General features: G+C 43.8%; 1 protein-coding gene across 3 annotated transcripts in view; it reads left to right on the plus strand.

The window, feature by feature from the left end:
- ttc28 (tetratricopeptide repeat domain 28) overlaps positions 1 to 25885 on the plus strand; it is an 825016-nt gene that overhangs the window by 39866 nt on the left and 759265 nt on the right. For all 3 annotated transcript variants that reach the window (XR_010977250.1, XR_010977251.1, XM_068054870.1), the window contains exon 2: positions 23484 to 23768. Coding sequence is in view for 1 of the 3 variants with exons in the window: in XM_068054870.1 (XP_067910971.1) it covers positions 23484 to 23768 (285 nt within the window). In the remaining 2 variants the exon portion in view is untranslated. The remainder of the gene's footprint in view (positions 1 to 23483; positions 23769 to 25885) is intronic.

Here is a 25885-nt window from a genome sequence, read left to right on the forward strand (position 1 = left end):
ATTTATTAAGAGTTTTTTGAGGATGTAACTAGTAGGGTAGATAAAGGGGAACCAGTAGATGTAGTATACATGGATTTTCAAAGGCATTTGATAAGGTGCAACAAAGAAGATTATTAGGCAAAATAAGGGCTTATGGTGGTGGGGATGATATATTAGCGTGGATAGAGGAATGATTAACAGGCAGGAAGCAAAGAGTGGGCATAAGTGAGGCATTTTCAAGTTGGCAGGCAGTCAATAGTGGGATGTCGCAAGGATCAGTGCTGGCGCCTCAGCTATTTACACGCGATATTAATGACTTGGATGAAGAGACAGAGAGTAATGTATCGAAGTTTGCTGTTGATACAAATCTCGGTGGAAAAGCCAGCTGCGGGGAGGATGTAGAGAGGCTGCAAAGAGATATAGACAGGTTAAGTGAGTGGGCAACGAGATGGCAAATGGAGTATAAATGGAGTGTGAGGTTGTTCACTTTGGTCATAAAATTAGAAAAGCAGAATATTTTTTAAAAGGTGTGAAACTGCTAGGTGCTGATGTTCAGAGAGACTTGGGAGTACTCGTACAAGGAATGCACAAAGCTAACATGCAGGTGCAGCAGGCTATTAGGAAGGCAAATGGCATGATGACCTTCACTGCAAGGGGATTGGAGTACAGGAATAAAGAAGTCTCACTAAACTGTACAGGACTTTGGTGAGACAGTTTTGGTCTCCACATTTAAGAAAGGATATACTTGCACTGGAGGCAGTGCAGCAAAGATTTATTAAATTGGTTCCTGGAAAGAGGGGGTTGACCTATGATGAGAGGCTGAGTAAATTGGGCCTACATTCTCTGCAGTTCAGAAGAATGAGAGGCGATCTAATTGAGACATGCAAGATTCTGAAAGGGCTTGATAGGGTAGAAGCTGAGAGATTGTTTTCACTGGTCGGGGAATCTAGACAGTCTCCGCGGAGATAAGGGGCCTCACTCAGGACTGAGATGAGGAAAAATTACTTCACTCAAAAGGTTGTGAATCTTTGGAATTCTCTACCCCAGAGGGTTGTGGATGCTCCATCATTGAATACATTTAAGGCTGGGATAGATAGATTTTTGGTCTCGCAGAGATTCAAGGAATATGGGGAGCGGACAGGAAAGTGGAGTTGAAGCCCAAGAACAGCCGTGATCGTATTGAATGGCGGAGCAGGCTCGATGGGCCATGTGGTCTACTTCTGTTCCTATTTCTTGTGTTCAAATGCATGTAGTGCATTTAGATGGAGTAAACAAAGAGAAACTGTTTCCAATGACTGAAGAGTTGATAACCAGAGGGCACAGACTTAAGATGACGGGCAAAAGAACCAGAGGCAATATGAGGAAAAACATTTTTTAGGCAATGAGTGGTTAGGATTTGGAATGCACTCCTTATATACCTCAGGGCTAGGGGAGAGACTGTGGGGGGAGGGTGGGGGAGCTGCGGTGCAGGGTGCAGTGGAGGGGAGAAAGCCAGGATTCGGTACTTGTGGTCATTATTTAGTGTCCCAATGTCTGTGCTTACACAATAAAAATGGCTATTGTGGACAGGTACAGGAAGTCTACTGATGCTTGTGGAACTGGAGAGGTGTCACTGTCACAGTGATCACAGTTCTTTGCCAAAGTCCTTCATTTAAGGATCATTAAGTTGTGAATGAACATCAAAGTGGGTGGCATGTTGCAAGCTGCCCTTTGCAGGCCCTTCCTCCATACTGAAAGCAGATGTCCATCATACAGCTTACAGGGAAAGTGGAAATTTGGGCTCAAGTTGTTGGGATGTTGCACATGGACTGGAACATGTACTGAAATGCATGTATTTGGTGCCTATTGCAATTGTATTGCAGTGAGGCAAGCCGCTTCTGCTGAAGCCCCACCCTTACAGCTTGTGAAGCCACCAATGGGATATGGAGTGGGTAAGTTGACTGTGTTCCTGCTAGGAACAAGTATGGATTCCATGGGCTGAATTTTCACCACGGAGACAGGAAACAGGAGCTGGGTTTGTTTTCAGCTCAGAAACTGGCCTCTGGTGGGAAACTGATAAAAGTTAAGTTTTTCACAGGGGTGATCCCTTAATTGATATGCAGACAGGTTTCCTGCCCACTTAGAGCCAGTGAAGGCAGGAAGGGAGGCAGGTCAGATAAATTGTGGGACTCGGGTAGACACCCCACGGCAACCATCATTGAGACTGCTGGCTGTCCAGAGGGAGAGATCTGTGGTTTGTGCCAAAGCCTTTCACAGCACCAGAGGGAAGTGAAATGGCACAGGGGAGCCAAGGCAGGGCTCCCAGGGCAAGGCAGCCCCCCACTTCATTGATGCTGACCTAGATCTAATGCTGGAGGCCGTTAGGGAGAGGAGGGAGGTCCTCTTCCCAGAGGGTGGCAGGTGGAGGCCCCTCATTGTGCAGCAGGGGTACTTCTCTGTTCAGCGTTGTCTGCCATCGCCTCCATCTCCTCCTCCTCTCTCACCTCCTGCTCCTACTTTTCCCCTGATGCGCTGCCTCCTTCCAGGGTCTCACCGTCCTCAAGGTCCACATATCTCTGAGGGCCATGTTATGGACAGTGCAGCAGACCACCACAATGACAGAGACCCTTGCAGGAGTATATTGGAGGGCACCACCTGACCAGTCCAAGCACCGTAATCGCATCTTCAGAAGCCCGATGGCCTTGGCAGTGGTTGTTCTAGTGAGCAGGTGGCATTGGTTGTATTGCCTCTGTCTGGGGCTCCCATACAGGAGTGAGTATCCATCTCTTCAAGGGATTTCCCTTGTCCCCAAGATGCATCCACGCACTTTGGGGGCTGGAGTGGAGATCTGAGGCAACCAGGACTGGTGAAGGATGAAGGAGTCATGGCAGCTGCCTGGAAAGCGAGCGCACACATGGAGGAAGCTTGTGTTGTGGTCACAGACCAGCTGGACTTTGAGGGAATGGAAGCCCTTCCTGGTGATGGATCTCACTAGCCAGTCACTGGGTGTCTTGATGACCTCATGGGTGTAATGAAACCTGGAAGAATCCAGCGATGGAGGTGAAACCCAATGCTCTCTGTTCTCGTGAGGCCGCATCTGTCATTAAATGAATGTGCTGTCCAGCTTTGGCAAAGAGGGTATCAGTGACCTGTAAGATGCAGTGGCGTGCAGCCGTTTTTGAGATGCCACTAAGATCCGCAGCTGATCCTTGGAAGGAGCCAGAAGCGAAAAAGTTCAAGTCCACAGTGACTTTGATGGCCACTGGCAGGGCATGGCAACCAGTGCTGAAAGGTGCGTGATCTTCAGTGACAAGGGCACAGATGTCTGTGACCTTCTGCCTGGAGAGTCGCAGTCTCCTGCGGCAGTGCTTCTTGGTCATTTCCAGGTGGCTCCATCTTTGGCAGTAGATCTGTTTTGAGGATTTGGCATCCGTGGCCTTCCTACCCCTCTTTCTTCTCATGATGCCCAGGTTTCTGCCCTTCCTGGAAAGGATGTTACCCCTCATCGCCTCTGGGCCCAAAAACTGAGAGCAGTGCCTCCATTTTGGGCAAGTTGCTGCCCAGTTGTCCTTGGCAGCCTTGCCCTGCTCTTCTGCCCCAACAATGCTAGGGGATGCCAACCACATTCAAATCCAGGGTTCTGAGTGCCCAACCTCCCTGCCACCTGCGCAGTGCCAAGGGCACCCCCTTACCAAGTGCCTCGTCCAACTTTTCCCCACTGACCCTTTTATGGGGCAGGGTTAATGCCCGATGGCTGCTATGGCTGGCTCCTCACTTTGTACCTGGCTCCACTCAGATGATCTATTTCTGAAGGCATGGGTGACCTCTCTGGGCATTAAAAATTAGAACTTGAAACCCGTTCAAGCTCTTAGTGCAGTGAAGTGTCAAGCTTGCAGCCTGAGGTGTGGCTCAGTTGGTAGCACTCTCACCTCTGAGTTATAAGTTTTTTGGGTTCAAGTCCCATTCCAGGGCTTGAGCACAAAAATCAAGGCTGATATTCCAGTGCAGTACTGAGGGAGTGCTGCACTGTCAAAGGTGCTGTCTTTTGGATGAGATGTTAAAGCGAGGCCCCATCTGCTTGCTTGGGTGGATGTAAAAGATCCCATGTTGCTGTTTTGAAGAAGAGCAAGGGAGTTATCTCTGGTGTCCTGGCCAATATTTATCCCTCAATAAACATTTTTTTTAAATCAGATTATCTGGTCATTATTAGATTGCTGTTTGTGGGGGTTTGTTGTGCACAAATTGGCTGCCCTGTTTCTTGCATTACAGCAGCGACTATATTTCAAAAAGTATGTCATTGGCTGTAAAGCACTTTAAGATGTCCCGTGGTCGTGAAAGGTGCTAAATAAATTTGTGTTTTTAACGAGCTTTTAAACTGTCTTAATTAGCACAATTGGGAAGAGAGCCCTCCCCCTGATTATTGCTGCCGCTTTGAAATTGACATTTCGCCTGGTGCCGGTAATTCAGCCCCATATTGGGCAAACAGAAATTTTATTTATGTAAATTTCTTAGTGGCTTACTTTGGAGACTGAAACTTGACTACCACACATTTGAATGACTGATCCCCACTGCCCTGCCATAATTAAAGGGGAACTGTATCATGGCTAGAATCAGCCCTTTCAAGAGTGAAGGAAGAAAGTGGACAGTGAAAATGCTTTTGTTTTTGAGAAAGAGGAGGAGCGCCCATGAAGTTAATGGCTCAGATATTCCTGGCTGATGCCAAGAGAGGATAACCAGGGGAGAAGAGAGAAATCATGCCAATGAGACGAAAGCAAATCCAAGCTTCTCTAAAGCAATGCTCGCTTTCACTATAATTTCCACAAATACTGTAATTCTTTTGCTACATTCTCATTAGACTGGAAAGTGCAACATGCTCCAAACCACCTGACTGCACAATTATATTCTTAGAACTATTTTTAAAACCAGACTGCATTTGGTGGAATACAAACCCTACCCCCCGGCCAGAGTAATCTTGCATGTTCATTCAGCGTCCCTATCGGAGCCAGTTAAGCCAAGGTTACATCAGCATGCTGAGGAGTCAATGCCGTGTAAACACGACACCTTGGCCTGTGGGTGGTAGCGAGCAGAAGATGCAAGGACATGGAGGGGAGACAGTTATAGATGGAGATAAGGACCTCCAGTGAATGGCCGGGCCTTCACAGAATCATATAAGGTTGCTACACAACATTGGTGAATCTAAGCTGTACCTTTTTTTTATTGTTTTTATATCCTTCTGATAATGGGATTTAATGTGCACAGAACTCAACTGCAGCCAAAGGTAAGATATTGTACAAGTTCAACAATACTTCCTGGTCTTTATATTCTATGCTTCTACATAAGAATCTGTTTCCTGCTTTCCTAATTGATGTATCTGTTCTGCACTCTATCTATAGCATTTTTAAACATTGTTCTCTATTTCTGCACATTTCATGGCATTTTCCCCATCACTATGAATGGCAGAAGCTAAATAATATTGGTGGAACAGCCTTACTGTAATCTTAACTTGTACAGGGAGAATACGCCTAACAAACCATGACTCTTGCCAGGTGACAAAAACATCATCTGATTTGTTGCTTGATAGGGGACTGCTTCACATCAGGACCTGGCCAGTGTTGATCCAGGGCAGGATCAGTTCAGTCTTTTATTTGTTATGTACATAGGAATTAGGAATAGGAGTAGGCCACTCGGCCCCTCGAGCCTGCTCCGCCATTCAACAAGATCATGACTGATCTGATAGTAACCTCAACTCCACATTCCCGCCTACCCCCGATAACCTTCCACCCCCTTGCTTACCAAGAAACTATACCACTGCCTTAAAAATATTCAAAGATGCTGCTTGTACCGCCTTTTGAGGAAGAGAGTTCCAAAGACTCACGACCCTCTGAGAGAAATCATTTCTCCTCATCTCTGTCTTAAATGGGTGACCCCCTTATTTTTAAACTGTGAGCCCCAGTTCTAACTTCTCCCACAAGAGGAAACATCCTTTCCACATCCACCCTGTCAAGACCCTTCAGGGATCTTTATTGAAAACATATGGAAGACATACAGGATCTAGAACCATTCCAGTGTATTTTCCATACCTACCTCCCAGTAGACTCTTCAGTCTCTCCTGCTTAGACAAGCAGATAGGGTGAATTTTACTTTCGGGTGGAAAACAGGGTGTGGTAGATGGCGTATATTATATACCCTGCCCGGTTTTTGTTTCCATTGACTATCACCTGTTTTCTGCTCTGCAGTAAAAGCAGAAATTCATCTCCCGTATTTCCAGGTGTTCTTCTCTCCCCGATGCTATTTGCTGCACATTTGTGGACTGTTTAAATAATGTCTACCATTGTAGAACAAAGAACAGTACAGCACAGGAACAGGCCATTTGGCCCTCCAAGCCTGCGCCGATCTTGATGCCTGTCTAAACTAAAACCTTCTGCACTTCCGGGGACCATATCCCTCTATTCCCATCCTATTCATGTATTTGTCAAGATGCCTCTTAAACGTCGCTATTGTACCAGCTTCCACCACCTCCCCCAGCAGCAAGTTGCAGGCACTCACCACCCTCTATGTAAAGAACTTGCCTCGCACATCCCCTCTAAACTTTGCCCCTCTCACCTTAAACCTATGCCCCCTAGTAACTGACTCTTCCACCCTGGGAAAAAGCTTCTGACTATCCACTCGGTCCATGCCACTCATAACTTTGTAAACCTCTATCATGTCGCCCCTCCACCTCCGTCGTTCCAGTGAAAACAATCCGAGTTTATCCAACCTCTCCTCATAGCTAATGCCCTCCAGACCAGGCAACATCCTGGTAAACCTCTTCTGTACCCTCTCCAAAGCCTCCACGTCCTTCTCGTAGTGTGGCGACCAGAATTGCACGCAATATTCTAAGTGTGGCCTAATTAAAGTTCTGTACAGCTGCAGCATGACTTGCCAATTTTTATATTCTTTGCCCAGACCGATGAAGGCAAGCATGCCATATGCCTTCTTGACTACCTTATCCACCTGCGTTGCCACTTTCAGTGACCTGTGGACCTGTATGCCCAGATCTCTCTGTCAATACTGCTAAGGGGTCTGCCATTTACTGTATACTTCCCACCTGTGTTAGATCTTCCAAAATGCATTACCTCACATTTGTCTGGATTAAACTCCATCTGCCATTTCTCCGCCCAAGTCTCCAACCGCTCTGTATCCTCTGACAATCCTCATCACTATCCGCAACTCCACCAACCTTTGTGTCATCCGCAAACTTACCAATCAGACCGGCTACATTTTCCTCCAAATCATTTATATATACTACAAACAGCAAATCCTAGATCCTGCACTGTATCTTATAGACTAATGACATTTAGTTTGTAGTCCTAATGTATATCCTTATTCCCTAGAATAGCTCTGCACTTGTCGACAATGAATTTCAATTGCCATTTCTCACTCCAGTTTCCCAAATTATCTTAATCCCTCTGCACCTGATCAATCTGCTTTTAATAATGTGCAACTACACCCCGCCCCAAGTCCCCACCTTGATGTCCATCTTTTGGCGTATTTTGGCAGATTGATCCCTACCCCTACTTCCAATCATTGATATAAAATGCCAATAGCAAAGGGCCCAGCACTGATCAATGGGGCATCCCATTAGTCATTTCCAGCTACTTCCAATAAGGTTGCAAGCATGACTACCCTCTGTCTCCTTTGCTGCAGCCAGTTGGCATAACTGTCCTATTCCATGCTTTTCTACTTTATGAATGAATCTCTTATGTGGTATTCTATCAGAGGTTTTCCTAAGGTCTAGGTAAACAGTGTCCCTGGTTTTCCCTTATTCCCAAACTCCAATACCTCATCAAAGAATTCTGTCAGTCAGGGTTCTCACTGTCAATTGCTCTCAATGATCCTGTTAGGAAGTGCACATGTTCATAAGCATAGATCTTTGAAGGTGGCAGGACATGTTGAGAGAGTGGTTAGCAAAGCATTTGGGATCTTGGGTTCCATAAATAGAATTATTGAGTACAAAAGCAGGGAAGATTGCGCTGAACCTTTATAAAGCTTTGGTTGGGCAACACTGGAGTATTGCGTCCAGTTCTGGTCACCACTCTTTAGCTACAAGAGCTGGGGTTGTTCTCCTTGGAGCAGAGGAGGTTGAGGGGAGATCTGATACAGGTGTACAAAATTATGACAGGTTTAGAAAAGGTGGACAAAGAAATGCTGTTCCCATTAGCTGATGGTACAAGGATGAGGGAACACAGATTTAAGGATTTAACAAGAGATACATGGGGAAATGTGAGGAAGAACATTTTTGCGCAGTGAATGGTAATGACCTGCAAGGGTGATGGAAGCAGAAATGATCAAAGATTTCAAAAGAAAGTTGAATGGGCACTTGAGGGAAATAAACTTGCAGGGCTATGGGATAGAGCAGGGGAATGGGACTGACTGAATAGCTCTACAGCGAGCCAACATGGACTTGATGGGCCGAATAGCCTCCTTCTGTGCCGTTATGACTCTATGGGCTTAATTTTATTCTCCCACCACCGTTCCCAGCGGCGGGTGAAAAAAATGGCAGCCCGCTTGTGCGGGCCACGGGTTGCCATGCCGCTGCGATCAATTGCACAGTGGCTCATCTGCATACGTTGGGTGGTCTGCCGCCACCCAATCACGTGGTGGGGGCGGGCTCTGTGATGCCAGCAATGGAGTCAGCTGCCTCTGCGCAGGAGCTGGTGCCATTTTTAAAGGGCTGCCAGACCGGCACATTTGAAACCTGTACCCCACCCCACCCCCACCATCCCACAAACACTGCAAATTGATTTTTGGCCCATACTCCCCGCCCCCCCCAATACAAAGGAAATAAATGGCTGCCCCATTCCCCCCCACCCAAAACACTTGCATTTAATATGTGACCTTCCCCCCACGACTGTGCAAAGTGCAGAGGTCACCCCTTCCCCCCTCTCCTACACTACACATGCAGATTTGACCCCCACCCCCTCACTACACTAAAAATCCTAAATTGCCCCCTTCCCCACCTTGGTGGCGCCAGCTTTCCCTGAACAGGAAAGTGAGGGGGCGTGAGTGCCAGCCGCTGCAAGCAAGATCGTGGAAAGCGGGCAAGATTGCAGTGAAAGGTCTGTTAACTTATCCATGTCCTTTATTTAAATATTTAAAGTTGGGTCCTGTCATCGAGCAGCTATGGGGGCCGCCACGGAGCCTCGCTGCCACCGGAAAGATCGGGCCCGGCAATCCTAGTGTCGGGCTCCATGGCAGGCCACTGCCAGTGCAACCTTCCGGCACCCCTCCCCCCCCCCACCACAGAGCCTGACGTCAGGAGCTGAACAAAATGCAGGCCTATGTGTGGCTGTGGGGTGAAGATGAAATCAGGCTCTGCTGTGTTGCTCTATACAGTCGGTTGACACTGAAGAATCAACACTTGTACGCGATAATGGAGGGCACCAAATGCTTGCGGAGCTGTATCCTGGTGATAATCAGTGCTTTCAGGACAGGAGAGTAGAGCAAAATGTTAAAATAAAGATGACTATTAGTAATAAGCGGAGCTGTGCTGAATCTTGGCTCACATTAGTTGGTGAGCCTAATGCACAAAATAAGTGCAGGTTTCCTTGTGCAGCTGGAAGTATTTATAGCAGATGGAATTTTCAGAATCCAGTGATGGCTCTTGCTCCTGTGCTGGAGATGAGGTTGGTGTGGAGAAAGAACCTGCTCTTTTTTCTAACACTTCTTTTGCAAAGTTGAGTAAACTAGTAAGATGGGGGATTGGGGGGCGGGGGGGGGGGGGGATTCGCAAGAAACGTAAGCAGCCTGGATGTAAACAAAACAGGGAAGGAGAGCATAGGAAAGAATAAATTAATCGAGGGCATTGAAGGCAAGCAATAAATAGTGTTATAGAACAGGAGTCTAAAAAGATGGTTAAACATAAAGTGAGAGGAAATCCTATTAAAAATGAGTTAAAATGTCTGTACAGCAATGCACACAGTGGCAGTAATAAAACAGGGGAGCTGGAGGCAATCATGTGTTGTGAGGAACCAGACATAGCATAGGAATTACTAAGACATGGCTACAGAAAAATCAAGACTTGGAATTAAACATTACAGGGGATAACATGTTTAGAAAAGTTAGAGAGGTGGATTAGCTGTAGTTATTAGGGATAACATAATGGCAGTAGAAAAAAGGAACACAGCTAGCAGCAAGTCAAAGATAGAATCCATATGGAAAGAGGTAAAAGAATATAAAGGATCAATCACACTAATAGATGTAATCCACAGCTCATCTAATAATGGAAGAGAGGTGGAGGAAGAAATATGCATACTAATTAGGGAATTGAGTAAAAATAAATCATGAGGAATGTCAATTAATCTGATATTAATTGGACAGAAGAGGTAGGTAAAGGGGATAGGGAATGGAGTTCCTACAATGTATACAGGACTCCTTTCTAACCCAATATATAAAAAGCCCAACAAAGGAAGATTTGCTATTAGATCTAGTAATTGGGAATGAACCAGAGCGGATAAGAGAAGTAAAAGTATGGGAACATCTAGGCAATAGTGACCATAATTTAATATGCTTTAAGATGATGGAGAAGGACATAACCTGGTTTTCATCATACTTAATAGATTGTAGAAAAGCTGATTTTGAGGGGCTGAGAAGAGAACTTGGGAAAATGGAATGGGCAATACTATTGGCAAAGAACAATGTAGAACAAAAATGGGAAACATTTAAAACAATGTTCAACAAACTGGAGGAAAAATGTATTCTGCTAAAAAGAAAGAACAATCTAAACACTAGCGAGACTCCATGGATGAATAAAGACGTAAGAGAACAACTGAAGGTTAGGAAAGAGGCATACATTAAGTACATAGACAGCAGAGGCGAGCATGATAAAGAATATGAAGAGATTAGGAGAGAAGTCAAAAAACAATTAGCAAGGCAAAGAGGAACTATGAAATCAAATTATCAAGGAACACAAAACAAAACAGTAAAATGTTTATCAATAAAAAAAGTAAGGCTGGGTTGGGATTAGGACCATTAAGGGATAGACAGGATAATACCACAGGTAATGATTGAGAGATGGCAGAAAGTGACAGAAGGTGGGACGTGTTGTTCCACAAGGAACAGTGCTGGGACCACTGCTGTTCACAATTTACACTAATGATTTGGACTTTGGAATCAAAAACACAATTTCTGCATTTGCGGATGAGACCAAATTTTTTTGGGGGGGGTGGTGGTGGGGAGGGGAGATAGTCATTACAGAGGAGGACTGCAACAAATTACTGGAAGACATTAATAAACTTGCAGAATGGGTAAATTATTGGCAAATGAAATTTAACACATAAATGTGAGGTAGTACATTTTGGCAGGAAGAATAAGGTAACCTATTACTTGGATGGTGGGAGTCTAGGTGGAATAGTGGAACAGAGGAATCTTGGTGTACAAATACACCAAGCACCAAAAGTTGTGCCACAGGTTAGCAAGGCCATAAAAAAGCAAACCAAGCACTAGGCTTTATTTCCAAAGGGATAGAATTGAAAAGTAGGGAAGTTATGCTAAACTTGCCTCAAACCTTGGTTAGACCACACTTAGAGTATTGAGTGCAGTTCTAGTTGCTATATTATAAAAAGGCTATAGAGGTACTGGAGAGGGTGCAGAGAAGATTTGCAAGGATGATACCAGAAATGCTTGGGTATATGTATCAGGAAAGGATGAACAGGCTGGGTCTCTTCTCTAGGGTGACCTAATAGAGATCTTTAAAATTATGAAAGGTTTTGATAGAGTGGATACTGAGAGAATGTTTCCACTTGTGGGGAAGAACATAACTAGAGGCCATCAATATAAGATAGTCACCAAGAAATCCAGTGGGAATTTCGAAGAAGCTTCTTTACCCAAAGAGTGGTGAGAATATGTAACTCGCTACCACAGGGAGTGGTTGAAGCAAATAGTATAGATGCATTTAACAGAAAGTAGGACAAGCAGTTGAGGGAGTAGGGAATAGAGGGTTATGATAGATTTGGATGAAAAAGGTGAGAGGAGGTTCAAGTGGAACATAAAAGCCGGCATGGACTGGCTGGGCCGAAAGGCCTGTTTCTGTGGCATAAATCCTATGTAATGCTATATATGTAATAACTGTATTGAGCGAAGCTTAATCCACTGCAGTTTGCGTAATCAGCCACTGAAGAAACTCCTTGGTTGATTCAGTGTTGACTGGAATTTAATGGAATGTTTTCTTTGCAATAAATGGTGTGCATGTCTTTGCTGGAGTCTCCATATCAAATTTTTGAGTGGAGTATGGAATTAAACTACTGAATGTAACATCCATACCAGACTACTCATGATAGAACCACAGTGTTATCCATAGCTTCACCATGATCGAAATAATCTAGGCTGACACTGTAGTGCAGTATTGAGGGAGTGCAGTACTGAGGGAGTGCTGCACTGTCAGAGGTGCTGCACTGTGGAGGTGCTGTCAGTTGGATAAGATGTTAAACCAAGGCCCTGTCTTCTCTCTCAGATGGACTTAAGACATCCCATTTTGCTATTCACAGAAGAGCTGGGGAGTTCTGGTCAACATTTATCCTTCAACCAACACCTGAAACATTTATTAATCATTTATTTCATTGCTGTTTGTGGGACCTTGCTTTGTGCATATTGGCTGCAGCATTCCTACATTACAACAATGACTACATCTCATCGTCATACAGTTATACAGCACAGAAACAGGCCCTTCAGCCCATCGTGTCTGTGCCGGCCATCAAGCCTATCTATTCTAATCCCATTTTCCAGCACTTGGCCCATAGCCTTGTATGCTATGGCGTTTCAAGTACTCATCTAAATACTTTTTAAATATTGTGATGGTTCCTGCCTCTACCACCTCTTCATCCAAAATAGTTCATTGGTTAGAAAGTGTTTAGGATGTCCTGGAGTCATGAAAAGGCTATATAAATGTAAATTTTTCTTCCAGTTATATTTGGCAAAGATTAGATAAGTTGTTACTTGTCCCTATTTAATTTAAAAGTCCTAGGATACAGCAATTGAAAAGTCAGTACTCTGAAAATTCAAATAAGTTCAGCAGTCAGCCACAATAGTTGGTTTCAGCAAACACTCGCTGGGAGGGACAGAAGTCAGTCAGGGTTTCTGCTTCTCGTGTAGAATTCATGTGTGAATTCAGGTAAAGACAGCCTCTGGTCAAGCAGCCTGCTGACATTCCTTTCCCTCCCCAGCTGCTCACTCAGATTGAACTTGACAGAATATAACCTCTGTGTCCTTTCTGACTGTGCGCTAGACTTCAACTCCCATCTCCTGCCCATCGTCAAGACATCTTTATCCACGTCTGTAACGTTGTCCTCCTCCATTGATACCTCAAACCACCCCCACGCCCAAACCATCACTGATCTATGAACACCTACAAGCACACTTCTCCAACACTCTGCTAGCTGGCCTGCATCCTGCATAAACTCTGCTGCCTTTATCCTAACCTATGTTAAAGCCAGCTCATCTATTGTCCCTGTTCTGGCCAACCCCCACAGTCTCCCCATCCCCCAAATGTATTGATTTTAAAATCACCATGCTTGTTTAAAAATGCCTGCATGGCCTCACCTCGCCCAGTCTTTATAACCCGCTCCTGCCTGCAGTTTGTTCCTCCAGCGCTGGTCTCTGATTTTGGGTGGTTTGTCGGAGAGAATTCCCCCTTCGTTGTCTTGACTCATGCTTGAGGGATGGCCACTTGAGTGAGATACTGGAGGACTGTTAGCTGCTGTGGCAATGTAGCCCCACAAAGAGTTAGTCCTTAAAAGGAGAATAAAATAGTAAATAAAAGCCTGACGGGTGAATGAAGTCTCACTGACAGCTGTTTGGAAAGTGTGCTGCATCATCTCATCCCTTCACTGTAGTAGTTTCCTTTATCAGTCTGAACAGAAGATGTTTCCAGATATGAATGTTGGTGTATGGATCCAATGTGACCCAGCTTGGGAGAATTCTGTAAGTGCACAGGTGGCAGGTTGTGTGTGTTGTATTTAGAGTTTTGATAATGACTTTGTCCTGAGTTCAGTAGCTCCATCTAGCCTCTTGGTCATTGTTATTTATGAAACAAGTAGATCTCCTGCAGCATTGCTGTCTGGAGTATAGTTCTGATGTTCAGCTGCAAAGATGGAGCTATATTTAACCTGGCCTGTTCCTGTATGGACACAATTCTGGATACTCCATGTGGGGGAAGTGGTTTAAATAAGTATGCCCTGAATGCAGCTGGAGGTAAATTGTTGACGGAAGTTATTGCAGATGGGAAGTTGTTTGCTGATCCATGGCACTTGCCCTTGGAGATAAGTTAAGATTGAATGTCCAAAAATCAACAGGAAAGGATTTAAAACAAAAATCTATTTTGATGCTTTAAAATGTAGCGCTGGATTTTGTGCTGATGCCGGGCCAAAAAGATGAGGGAAACCCCACTTTGGCCTTATCATGCCCCCCTGGAGCAATCCTCCAATCTTTTTCAAAGTTGCTTGAATCGGGATCCCTGTTCCTTTCAAGATGGGGATCCTGCCTCCGAACTGCTGGCCAATCAGAGGGCCAGCATCTCAGCAGTATCGGCAGCACCACCGGGAGAGGTGGCCACTGCTGGTACTGCAGAGGCCTCGGACCCAGGCCCAGTGCTGGAACCCCAGACAAGAGGTAGCTGAGGCCAGTCTGGAAGGCCCTGGCGAGGGGGAGCAGTGGTGTGGTCATTTAGTCCAGGGGGAGGGGGTCCGGGGAGTAAACTGGTTCTCAGTGGGGGTCCTCTGTGGGCCTCAAATTGCCCACGAAGGAGGACACCCGCCCCCCAAACCCTGCAGGGAGGGCACCTCGTGTTGCAAGGCATCCTCCCCGTGCAGTGGAGGCACCTTCCGCCGCTGGTAAGATCCCAGCGTCGGCAGGAAGAGGCTTTAATTGGCCATTAATAGGCCTCAATTGACCTCTGGGCAGGAAAGCCATTGTTGGTCTATCCCGCCCCCAGGGAAGATCACTTGGCGAAGGGGAGGCGACGGGCCCTGCTCCCCTCACCCATCGCAATATTCCGTCCCCCGCGCCTTAGGGGGCCACATAAAATCCCGGCCATAGTGTGTAATGTGCGATAGATGTGCTCCAGGCAGAAGTCTTAGGGCTAGATTTCGTGCAGGAGGCAGGGCTCCTGACGCTGGGCCGTAAAGGGGGGGATCCTCTGCCTTTTCCTGTCCCCTATGGAACGATCCTCTGGTCTTTTTCCTTCAAAGCTTCATGAGCCCTCCGCTCGCCCTCCCCTGCCACCCGTTGCAATTCTCCATGCCCCCCCGCCCCCGCCGCCTCAGATTGGCCCATAAAATTCAGCCCTTAGTGTGCATCGATAGACTTACTGTGTAGATCGAATGGTGTCCTACATAACAGGAGAATTCTAGCTTTGCATCATAGTTAGGGATCACATGAAATGGTGGCAAATGATGTGAATGAGGATGGCCTCATCATTCGGATCATATTAACAGAGGGAGCCTCAGGGTACTGTGAAGTTGTGGGGCTGAATTTTATGGCTTTACTTCCTCAACTCACAATTCTGATTTTGATTTTGCAGCTGGGACAGTGGGAATGAGCATTGCCTCGCTCTCTGTCTCTGTCTTCCAGCACTCGCTGCCCCCCGCACTGCCCCCACCCCAGGAGATGGCTGATTCAGCTTCGACTTCTCTCATTCCTCTCCGAGTGACGATTAACAGATTCAGGTTGTCTGCAAAAAATGACTCGAGTAAAAGGAAAAAGTTGCAAATGTTAACAAATAGCTGAAATGTTGGGACTGGTGGTTATTTAAATTCAATTCATTCATTTAAATTTAGGTGTTTGGATTAGAAGATTTTTCATTAAAGCAGATCAGAAGTTTTCGATTTAATGTTGTCCCCATTTTCTATTTCCAGGGAGGAGTAGGAACATAGGAGCAGGAGTAGGCATTTAGCCCATCGAGCCTGCCCCACCATTCAATATGATCATAGCTAGTCATCCATTTCAATGCCTTTTTCCCATACTATCCTCATATCTCCTTTATGTCATTTGTATTTAGAAATCTGTCAATCTCTACTTTAAACACACTCAATGACTGAGCTTCTATAGCCCTCTGGGGTAGAGAATTCCAAAGATTCACAACCCTTTGAGTAAATAAATTTCTCCTCATCTCTGTCCTAAGTGGCTTCCCCCTTATATTAAAATTGTGTGCCCTGGTTCTAGATTCCCCAACCAAGGGAAACATCTTACCTGCATCTACCCTGTCTATCCTTTTAAGTATTTTGTAGGTTTCAAAAGTCTAGAGAATACAGGCCCAGTTTCCCCAATCTCTCTTCATAGGACAATCCCGCCATCCCGGGAACAAGTCTGGTGAACCTTCGTTGCACTCCATCTGTGGCAATAATATCCTTCCTAAGGTAAGGGGACCAAAACTGCACACAGTACTCCAAGTGCGGTCTAACCAAGTTTCTATACAATTGAATCAAGACTTCACTACTCTTGTACTCAAATCCTCTTGCGATAAAGGCTAACATACCATTAGCCTTCCTAATTACTTGCTGCACCTGCATTTAGCTTACAGTGACTTATTGACAAGGACACCCAGGTCCCTTTGTACATCTACACTTTCTAATCTCTTAACATTTAAGAAATACTCTGCACATCTGTTCCTCCTACCAAAGTGGATAACCTCACATTTTTCTGCATTATATTCCATCTGCCATGTTCTTGCCCACTCACTAAGTCTGTCCAAATCCCCTTGAAGCTGCTTTGCATCTTCCTCACACACACACTCCCACTTAGTTTTGTGTCATCCGCAAACTTGGAAATATTACATTTGGTCCCCAAATCCAAATCATTGATATATGTTGTAAACAGCTGGGGCCCAAGCATTGATCCCTGTGGTACCCCACTAGTCACAGCCTGCCAATGTGAGAATGACCCAGTTATTCCTACTCTCTGTTTTCTGCCTGTTAACCAAATCTTAATCCATGCCAGTATATTACCTCCTATCCCACATGCTTTAATTTTGCTAACCAATCTCCTGTGGGAAACTTTATCAAAAGCCTTCTGAAAATCCACCAACTCCTCTTTATCAATTCTGTTAGTAACATCCTCAAAAAGCTCCAATGGGTTCGTCAAACACAATTTCCCATTCATAAATCCATGTTGACTATGTCCGATCAGATCATTATTATCCAAATGTCCATTTATCACATCCTTTAGAATAGATTCTAGCATTTTCCCAACGACTGATGTAAGGCTAACAGGTCTGTAATTCCCTGTTTTCTCTCTCCCTCCTTTCTTAAATAGTAGGGTGACATTTGCGACTTTCCAATCTGCAAGAACCGCTCCAGAATCTGTAGAATTTTGGAAGATGATCACCAATGCATCCACTATCTCCATAGCCACCTCTTTCAACACACTGGGATGTAGAATATCAGGTCCTGGGGACTTATCAACCTTCAACCCCATTAATTTCTCCAATACAACCTTCTTACTAATACTAATTTTCTTCAATTCCTCATTCTCCCTAATTCCGGGAGATTTCTTGTATTTTCCTCAGTGAAGACAGACACAAAGTAATCATTTAGCTTCTCTGCCATTTCTCTATTCCCCATTATAAATTCTCCTGATTCTGCCTGTAATAGACACACATTTGTCTTAGCCCAACTTTTCGTTTTTACGTATCTGTCGAAGCTTTTACAGGCCGTTATAATATTTTTTGCTAGCTTACATTCATATTCTATTCTCCCTTTCTTTATCAGTTTCTTGGTTCTCCTTTGCTGTATTCTAAAATCCTTCCAATCCTCAGGTTTGCTACTATTTCTGGAAACTTTATAGGCCTTTTCTTTTAATCTTATACAATCCTTAACTTCCTTTGTTAACCACGGTTGATTGCCTTTACTTTTGGGGTTTTTGTGCCTTGAAGGAATGTATAGTTGCTGTAAACTATGTAATATTTATTTAAAGACTATCCATTGCTTGTGTACTGTCATACCTTTTAATGTATTTTCCCAATCCACCTCAGCCAATTTTCCCCTCATACCTTCATAATTTCCTTTGTTCAAATTTAACACCCTGGCTTCAGATTGAACTACCTCACTTTTGAACACAATGTACAATTCTATCATATTATGGTCACTCATCCCTAAAGATTCTTTTACAACAAGATTATTAATTAGCCCTTTTTCATTGCATAATACTAGATCTACAATTGCCTGTTCTCTAGTCGGTTCCTCAACATACTGCATCTGTACAGAATCTGTTTACAGTGTACTCTCTCCATCTCACATATATCTGAATAATTTCACTTCAAAAACTTAGACATTTTATTGGAATTTCATCTGATTTCGCCAGTGACTTTGAGCATTAGATTCGGAGAGTTATGACATCTTGCAGATCGTTCACACTGCTGCCACTGTGCGTCGGTGGTGGAGGGAGTGAATGTTTGTGGATGGGGTGCCAGTCAAGTAGGCTGCTTTGTCCTGGATGGTGTCAAGCTTCTTGAATGTTGTTGGAGCTGCACCCATCCAGGCAAGTGGAGAGTATTCCATCACACTCCTGTCTTGTGCCTTGTAGATGGTGGACAGGCAATGGGGAGACAAGAGGTGCGTTACTCGCTGCAGCATCCCCAGCCTCTGACCTGCTCTTGTAGCCACAGCATTTATGTGGCTGATCCAGTTCAATTTCTGGTCAGTGGTAACCCCCAGGATGTTGATAGTGGTTAGCCTTAGGTCTGATACCTAAAATATTGCTCTTTGGTCCAAGAGGATGTGGTCTTCAGCTTCCTGGTAGCTGCTCACCTGCTGGCCATTCTTAATGTATGAGCCCAGGTGAAGAGTATCAACAGGCTGTTTGAGAGTCTGGGTGCACCCATTGTGAGGAACATGTGCCAGTATCAGTATACACCCTCGAGAAGGGTGTGAGGAAAATACAAATGGACTGACTGCACAGAGACTTGTATTCCTATTTTAATTTTATCTCACCTTGCCCCCACCACAGGATTCTCAAAAGCATAGCATTGTCACTAGGCATCACCTACATTCCCAACAAATTTATCTAAGAACCTTTGTCCTTTTTAAAAAATTATTTAACAGTCTAATTTCCCTATATCTGTGCAATCTTCAAGTGCTCATCCTGACATGCACCCTTTGCTCCTCCAACAATAGATTATTGCTGCACCATCAGTAGCCAGTCTTTGAGTCACTCTCCTGCTGCTGTTTGAAATTCTCTTTCGATATCTCATCATCTTGTTTTCAGTCTCACTGCCTTCAGACACTACTTTAGAAATCCTCCAACTGAATCTTCAGCCTCTTTCTCCCACCTTTTCTGTTCCTCTTTCTTCCCACTTGGTGCACTGATTCATGACTGATGTAGAAAAGTGATTTGTTGCTATAAGTTTGTTTTCAGTGCAGATGTGGTAACTGTTTGAAACGATTGATCAAACAGAATAATAGTAACAAGGACATTAGGAGCAACAAATGCAGGCTGGAAGGGTTTGAGTAATGGAGGGAGGAGCTTTAATGGCTTGTTTAAACCTTTTTTTCCTCATCCTTAATGTTCTGTGTAGTTTCTGTGCAAACAAGTTATGTTTTCATCAAGACCGTCAAGCTTGTTTGTAACATCCACAGGTAAATTAGGAAAATAAGCAGTTGTGCAAAGTGGAAATTACTAACACAAGAATACCCAGTGTTGGGAACGAGAAGTGGATCTTGGACTTATATAGATGAGCATCTCCAGAAGGAAATTCAGTCTGCTGTCCTTAAAAAAAAAAGTTGCAATGTTGAATAGGCCCTATCTAGCACAGAAGGCAAGTACATTTATGTGAGAATTAAACAGAAACTTACATTGATGGAGGTGTGAACCTGTGTGGTAGATTTTAAATTGTGCTGGGCAGTAGAGCATTAGGTCAGATATCTATAATATTGCTCTTTGGCCCAATAGGATATGATCTTCAGCTTCCTGGTAGCTACTCACCTGCTAGCCATTCTTAATGTATGAGCCCAGGTGAAGAATGTCAACAGGCTGTTTAATCACAGAGGCCATCATTAAGTCCAGTCCTGTCTAGACTTTGTAGCAGGAGCCATTGGCTACCATGATCAGGAGTGGGGAAACTTGGCTTTTCTTCCTCCCCAGCTCAGAGGTGTTTCAGCAAAATATCTTCCTCCGCTTCACGAATACAAGAAATTTGGTGGGATTGCTGTTTGCTTACATCATCTTTCATCAAGGTAACATCGCCCTGAGACCATCAGCACCATGGGTTTGATGATAGACATGCATGTATTATAGAATCATAGAATAGTACAGCGCAGAAGGAGGACATTTGATCCATCAAGTCTGTGCTGGCTCTTCGGAAGAGCAATCCAGTCAGTCCCACTCCTCCCACTCTTTCCTCATATCCTTGCAATTTTTTCCCTCTCAACTATTAATCCAATTTCCTTTTGAAACCTACTGTTGAATATGTTTCCACCACACTATCAAGCAGTCCATTCCAAACCCTAAGTACTCATTGTGTAAAAAAGATTTTTCCTAATGTCGCCTCTGCTTCTTTTGACAATCACCTTAAATCTGTGCCCTCTGGTTATCAACCCTTCAGCCACTGGAAACTTTATTTTTATCTTTATTTACACTATTTAAAGTAAACACTTTTATCATATCTGCTCTTTGCCTCCTCTGCACTAAGGAGAATAACCCTGGCTTCTCCAGGATGAATGTCATTTGTTGAATAATGTCAGGAAGAGGCATTTCCCAGTAGGAGGGTGAGGAGGCCCAGGCTGAGATCATCTACCTCCAGTGGTGTTGATGGGTTTAGGGGCAGGTGACTTTCCATCTTGACAACTGGCAGACAGTGTATGGAAACAAGAAAAGGTGTGGAGAATATTAAAGCCAGTTTTATTTAACATTTAATTTAAAATTGGCATGATTTAATGGGGGACAGTGATTTGCAAAAAAAAGAAACCCTGGAAAACCGAAGACAAACATTCTAAAAATCATTGCTCTAAGTATAATAAATCCTTAACTTTATCCAGTCCATATGTGGACACACCTACATCAGTATTACAAGGAAATGAAAGCAGTATTGCCTACTGTTAAATAGATCATTTGTAAAACATGCATAATCAGTTTCTGTCTCTGGGATGTTGCCTGCACAAAATGGTGGTTGTTTTTGTCTACATAACAATCACTGCATTTCGAAAGTGCAGTAATTGGATGAGTGCTTTGAAGTGTTTCAACACGATGTGCTATTTATGTGCGTTTAAAAAAAAAATGTTTGGAAGCGTGCTGTTTTGCAGACATGTGCATTTATGCAATTTTGCATTGTGACACTGAATTCAGTGTAAAAATGAAATAATTCTGTGCAATTACCATCAATTGTCCTCTTGATTTTCTCAAGTGGGAGGGTGAGAACAAGAGTACATCAAAGCAAAGGAATCGGCTGTATCTGAAGAGGTGAAAGGTCAATGATTATCAACACTCCAGCATGTTCCCTGTCTCAGCTTAAAGTGGGACCACCTGGTGTTGCTGGGAGTGTGGCTTTGTTGCTACGGTGTAGACATTTGGTTGCTATAGAATTTCCACAATGTGATTGGTAATGCTACACATCTTTTAAGTTAATGAGGGGAATAATTTATCTGTGTCTGGCCTTAATGTACTCTCAACTATTGAGAGGTTGTCACTGACTGTTTTAGCGATGTCTGATTTTGTGGTTTCAGAAAGCTATGAAGCCAAAATCCAATCTGATCTCCAAAAATAGCCTGTAGATTGTGATCTTGTGCCAGTTCCTTCTTTCTGAAGCTCTGTGTCACCGTGTCTGTGTCTGAAATAAATGTACAACAGTCTGTTTAATATTGGCAGAAAAAGCTGGAACTGAATAAAGGGATGTACAGTATCTTATTGTGAATAGCGAGTTTCAACAAAACAAGCTAACTTAAAAGGACATTGGTTCAAGTCTGCGGTTCCTTACAAGATCAGATCTTGGTTATTGAGAGGAGCTAGGCAGAGTCGAGGGCTGGAGGGAAAATTGGGGCAAAAAGGCAATTCGGAGCAGGTTCACACACCTCTGTGTAGTCAGCATCAGGGTGGATGGACACCAGAAAGTCATCTAACTTTTCAGTGGAACACGTGATGTCGGCTAGGAGCAACCGCAAAGAGGAGGAAAAGAAATTGTATTGCAAAACTTAGGTGTAGTGACAAGCCCTTTATTGGAGGAGGTGAGCCATGCGTGCCAGCCTGGAAAACCCAACTAAGGCTGACCAAACACTTCAAAACCTGACTACTCAAAAATGGCCCTGTAAACCTAGGCCCATGACATGAGTGACCAAGCAGTTGCACTGAGTGTGCAGTGGAACCCAAGCATGCAGAGATACCCAACAATCCAGCACGCTTGCTTCCATTTTGAATGTGGGAGTACTGCAGAGAAAGTGCTCAGAAGGGGATGTCTGTGCTCCAAGCTTGTGGTTTGTTTTCGACGGGGGTCTGACATTTTTATTTGCTGCATTTTCCAGAATTTTGAATCCTTCTCCAGTTCTGACTTTCAAGCTTAAAAATATGATCTTGGAAGAGCTGAGGTATTTTAAATAGGCACATAAATTAGAACTTAGTGGGATCCAGTTAACCTCAGATTATTATTGATGCTTAATTTTTGCATTGATTCTTAATTCTGCTCAGCTCCATGATAGGCTTTAACATGGGTTTAGATTCATAATTCACACAAATAATCATCAACATTCACCCATACCAAGTTATTGTCTGAAATCTAGAGGAATGAGATGATTACATTTGGCACTGCCTGAGGTGAAGGAGTTTAAATTCTAGGAAATTGAAGTTTGATTCAGCTGTAGATTTTTGATTAAAACCGAGATATTGGACTGAAAATGGAACGTTTACATTCCACTTTATGTTTTATTGTTCTAATATGGAATATGTCTTTTGAGCTGATTTAAAAGCCATTATTAACCGCTGCCTCCTTTGTCATAGGTGAAGGATGGCTGGAAGAAAATTTTAGCTGAGAGGCTGATAATGCGGGAGTGGTGTCTATGTGTGTAAATGTATATTTGTATAGATTCACTCCCCTAGTGGCTCAGTTGGTGAAGCTGCCACAACCAGGTGCTGTATAAACTGGTGAAGGTCCCTGGTTCGATTCCTGGTACCTGCTCAGTTAGCTGATGTTGTCTGAGCTTCACTGGTCATGGATGTGTGAGTAGGGAAAAATCAACAACAACAGCTGGCATTTATTTAGTGCCTGTTAATGTTGCAAAAGGTCCCAAAGTGCTTCATAGGAGTGTTGTCAATACAAAAATCAACCTGGTCTTGTACTTCTGATCATTGTCCTGTATCCTCTACTAGAAAACACATTCGTGGACTCTGGGTGAGGATAGGGTAGAGCTTGTTAGTAATATTCTCCCCAATCCTTCCTGTCTGTGCTCACCTATAGCCACTGGGCAAGGGACTGGAGCATGACTGTGTTGTACCTCAACAAGAGGTGACACCCTAGGAAAGGAAAGGAAACATTCTTATTTAAAAATAAAATGTTAAATTTTGTTTCATTGCAGAGTTCCGTCTTCGAAGAAAGCTTAATGCGCAGAATCTCCGGTAGCAGCAGCGGGCACACACTGAGCAAAGCAGCTTTCATTGAGAAGGTCCGAGAAAGCAACGCAGCATGTCAGAGCGGAGATTTCACTACAGGTGTCCAGCTCTACACTGAAGCCATTGCAGCTGACCCACAGAACTGTATCCTGTATAGCAACCGATCGGCTGTTCTGGTGAAACTGAACGAGTATGAGAAGGCCCTGGACGATGCAGTTAAAGCACGGCTCTTAAACCCCAAGTGGTCAAAGGTAGGACAGTTTCTTTGATTTTTGAAAAAGTTGGAGTCACCCATACCTAAGCGGACGAGCCCATTCTGTTGTTATAAGATTTTTCTTTTCAGATCCTTTTACTGATGCTGCAGCCCTGTCACTTTGTGACTGACGCCTGTTACTGTGTGACTAACCGATCCCTCTGCTACACCAAACCTGTTGATCTAAAGAACAATAAATTTTTTTGCCATATTTATATCAAGATGTTGGTGGATGACTGAATATAATTAATGTGCCATTATAAGTGTGTGTTGTGACCTTTATATGTAATTCACCACTTGTGGTGTGGAGAGAAAACTAGAGGGGCTGCAATGTTTGGTGGTGACACTTGGGACAACGTGAACGGTGGAAGCAATCAGGAAATTTGACATGTATAATGCTAAGTCACATAAATATCAGGCCAGGAGAACAAGCTACTGGTGTTCCTAATGACTGATATTCTGAAATCTGTACCTGATGGTTATCCAAGACCAATGTGACAGTTTTTAGGGAAGGGATATTGGGAAGGAACCAGGAGTTACTGTGCTTGGGATAAATACTCCCAATTGAGCAATTGAAAAATCCCTTTGAAATGAGAGACTGTTGCACATCGCTGGGTCATTGTGCTTGCGTTTGATTCATTTAAGAATGCAGGTTCAGAAATATGGAGGCTGTTGGGGAGTTTTAATACCACAGTTCATTACTAGGCATAGAGAGTGGGTTAATGCACAAGGGAAGAGGCATGCTTGTGGCCCCCATATGTTTGACTGTCCCAGAGTGGAGGTAGAATTGAGTATATATGACATATCTAACTCCTAAATTAAAAGCCCTACTTAAGTCTGCTCAGCATGTGTAAAATTCAGATTTTATCTGCATGTGCACTTAATCAATTGTTATATTTATTTTACCTCTCTGATATTTTCTGAGTGTTCATATAAACACTGTGAAAATTCTGTTCCTATAGTATATACGACCTGTGATTTTTGGCTGTCTCCACAGTTTGAAGTATGACATTTATGCACGCTGAGCACCGTGAATGTGGAGTGATCCGATGGACGATTAGGTCAGCTGCATATTTCCAGCAGCAGGGCATTGCACACAATTCAATTGAGGGAGGCTTCAACTATCAAAGTGCAAATGAGCCGTCAAGAGGTTGACAAGTGGTTTAAAATGTGTGATTGAACACACATGGGCTTATCCTAGTGTTCTGATCCGTCCACAAGGGAATTCTTTGTCTCTCAAGTCAGCATGGGATTCTGTCTCAGAACAAGGTTCATAAATACGACAAGGACACAAGTGTGCAAGGACACAAGTTGTTACTGCTTGTACTCCTTCGTGCTCTCCCCTCACCCCTCCCCGAAAAAATCAGGAAAGCATAAGTCTGATTTTCTTGGGCAGAAGTTATGTGATGCTTTGGAAAGGCTGCTTCTTGAAGTTCATGTTCAGTTCTGGTCAACAATGCACAAGAGAAACATTAAAGCCCTTTCTGGTGATGGTGCAGAGAAGGCCCACGAGGTTAATTCCGAGTGTCAGAAGACTTGAGTTAAGAGGAAAGATTACAAAAAGTTGGACTCTTCAACACTGAAAGGAGGTGACTAAAAAGAGATTTTTTGGTGGAATAGTATGTAGAGTAAAATAGATTAAACCTCAGCACTGGTGCAAATTAAAACATCACTGCAGCACAAACAGGTAAAAGGCAAGTTTAGGTCTAATGTCAGGAAGCACGTCTTCATTCAAAACAGCATAAATACTGGGAATGGTGTGGTTAGAGAATTAGAGGTAAGTGCTCTGGAATCGCAGAAGAGCCAAGTTGGAAGCTGGGATGGCGGAATTGTAGGTTTCTATTGAAGGCTGAGCTGGGTACAAGTGGCTTCCACCACCTATACTTAACTTCATGTGCCTAACTGTCGTACTCAAAATATAATATATTGACACTTTCTGAATGAAGGGTACATCTGTGAGTGCTCTGGTTATATCATTACATCAAACATATTGTCAACTTACTCTCATCATAGTTGGTTCCCTTAAAATTTTTCAGTTATAAATAAAAACAGAAAATAATAGAAATGCTCAGCAGGTCTGGCAGCATCTGCAGTGGGAGAAACAGAGTTAATGTT

The sequence above is a fragment of the Heterodontus francisci genome, chromosome 23, assembly GCF_036365525.1.
Source record: "Heterodontus francisci isolate sHetFra1 chromosome 23, sHetFra1.hap1, whole genome shotgun sequence".
NCBI lineage: Eukaryota > Metazoa > Chordata > Chondrichthyes > Heterodontiformes > Heterodontidae > Heterodontus > Heterodontus francisci.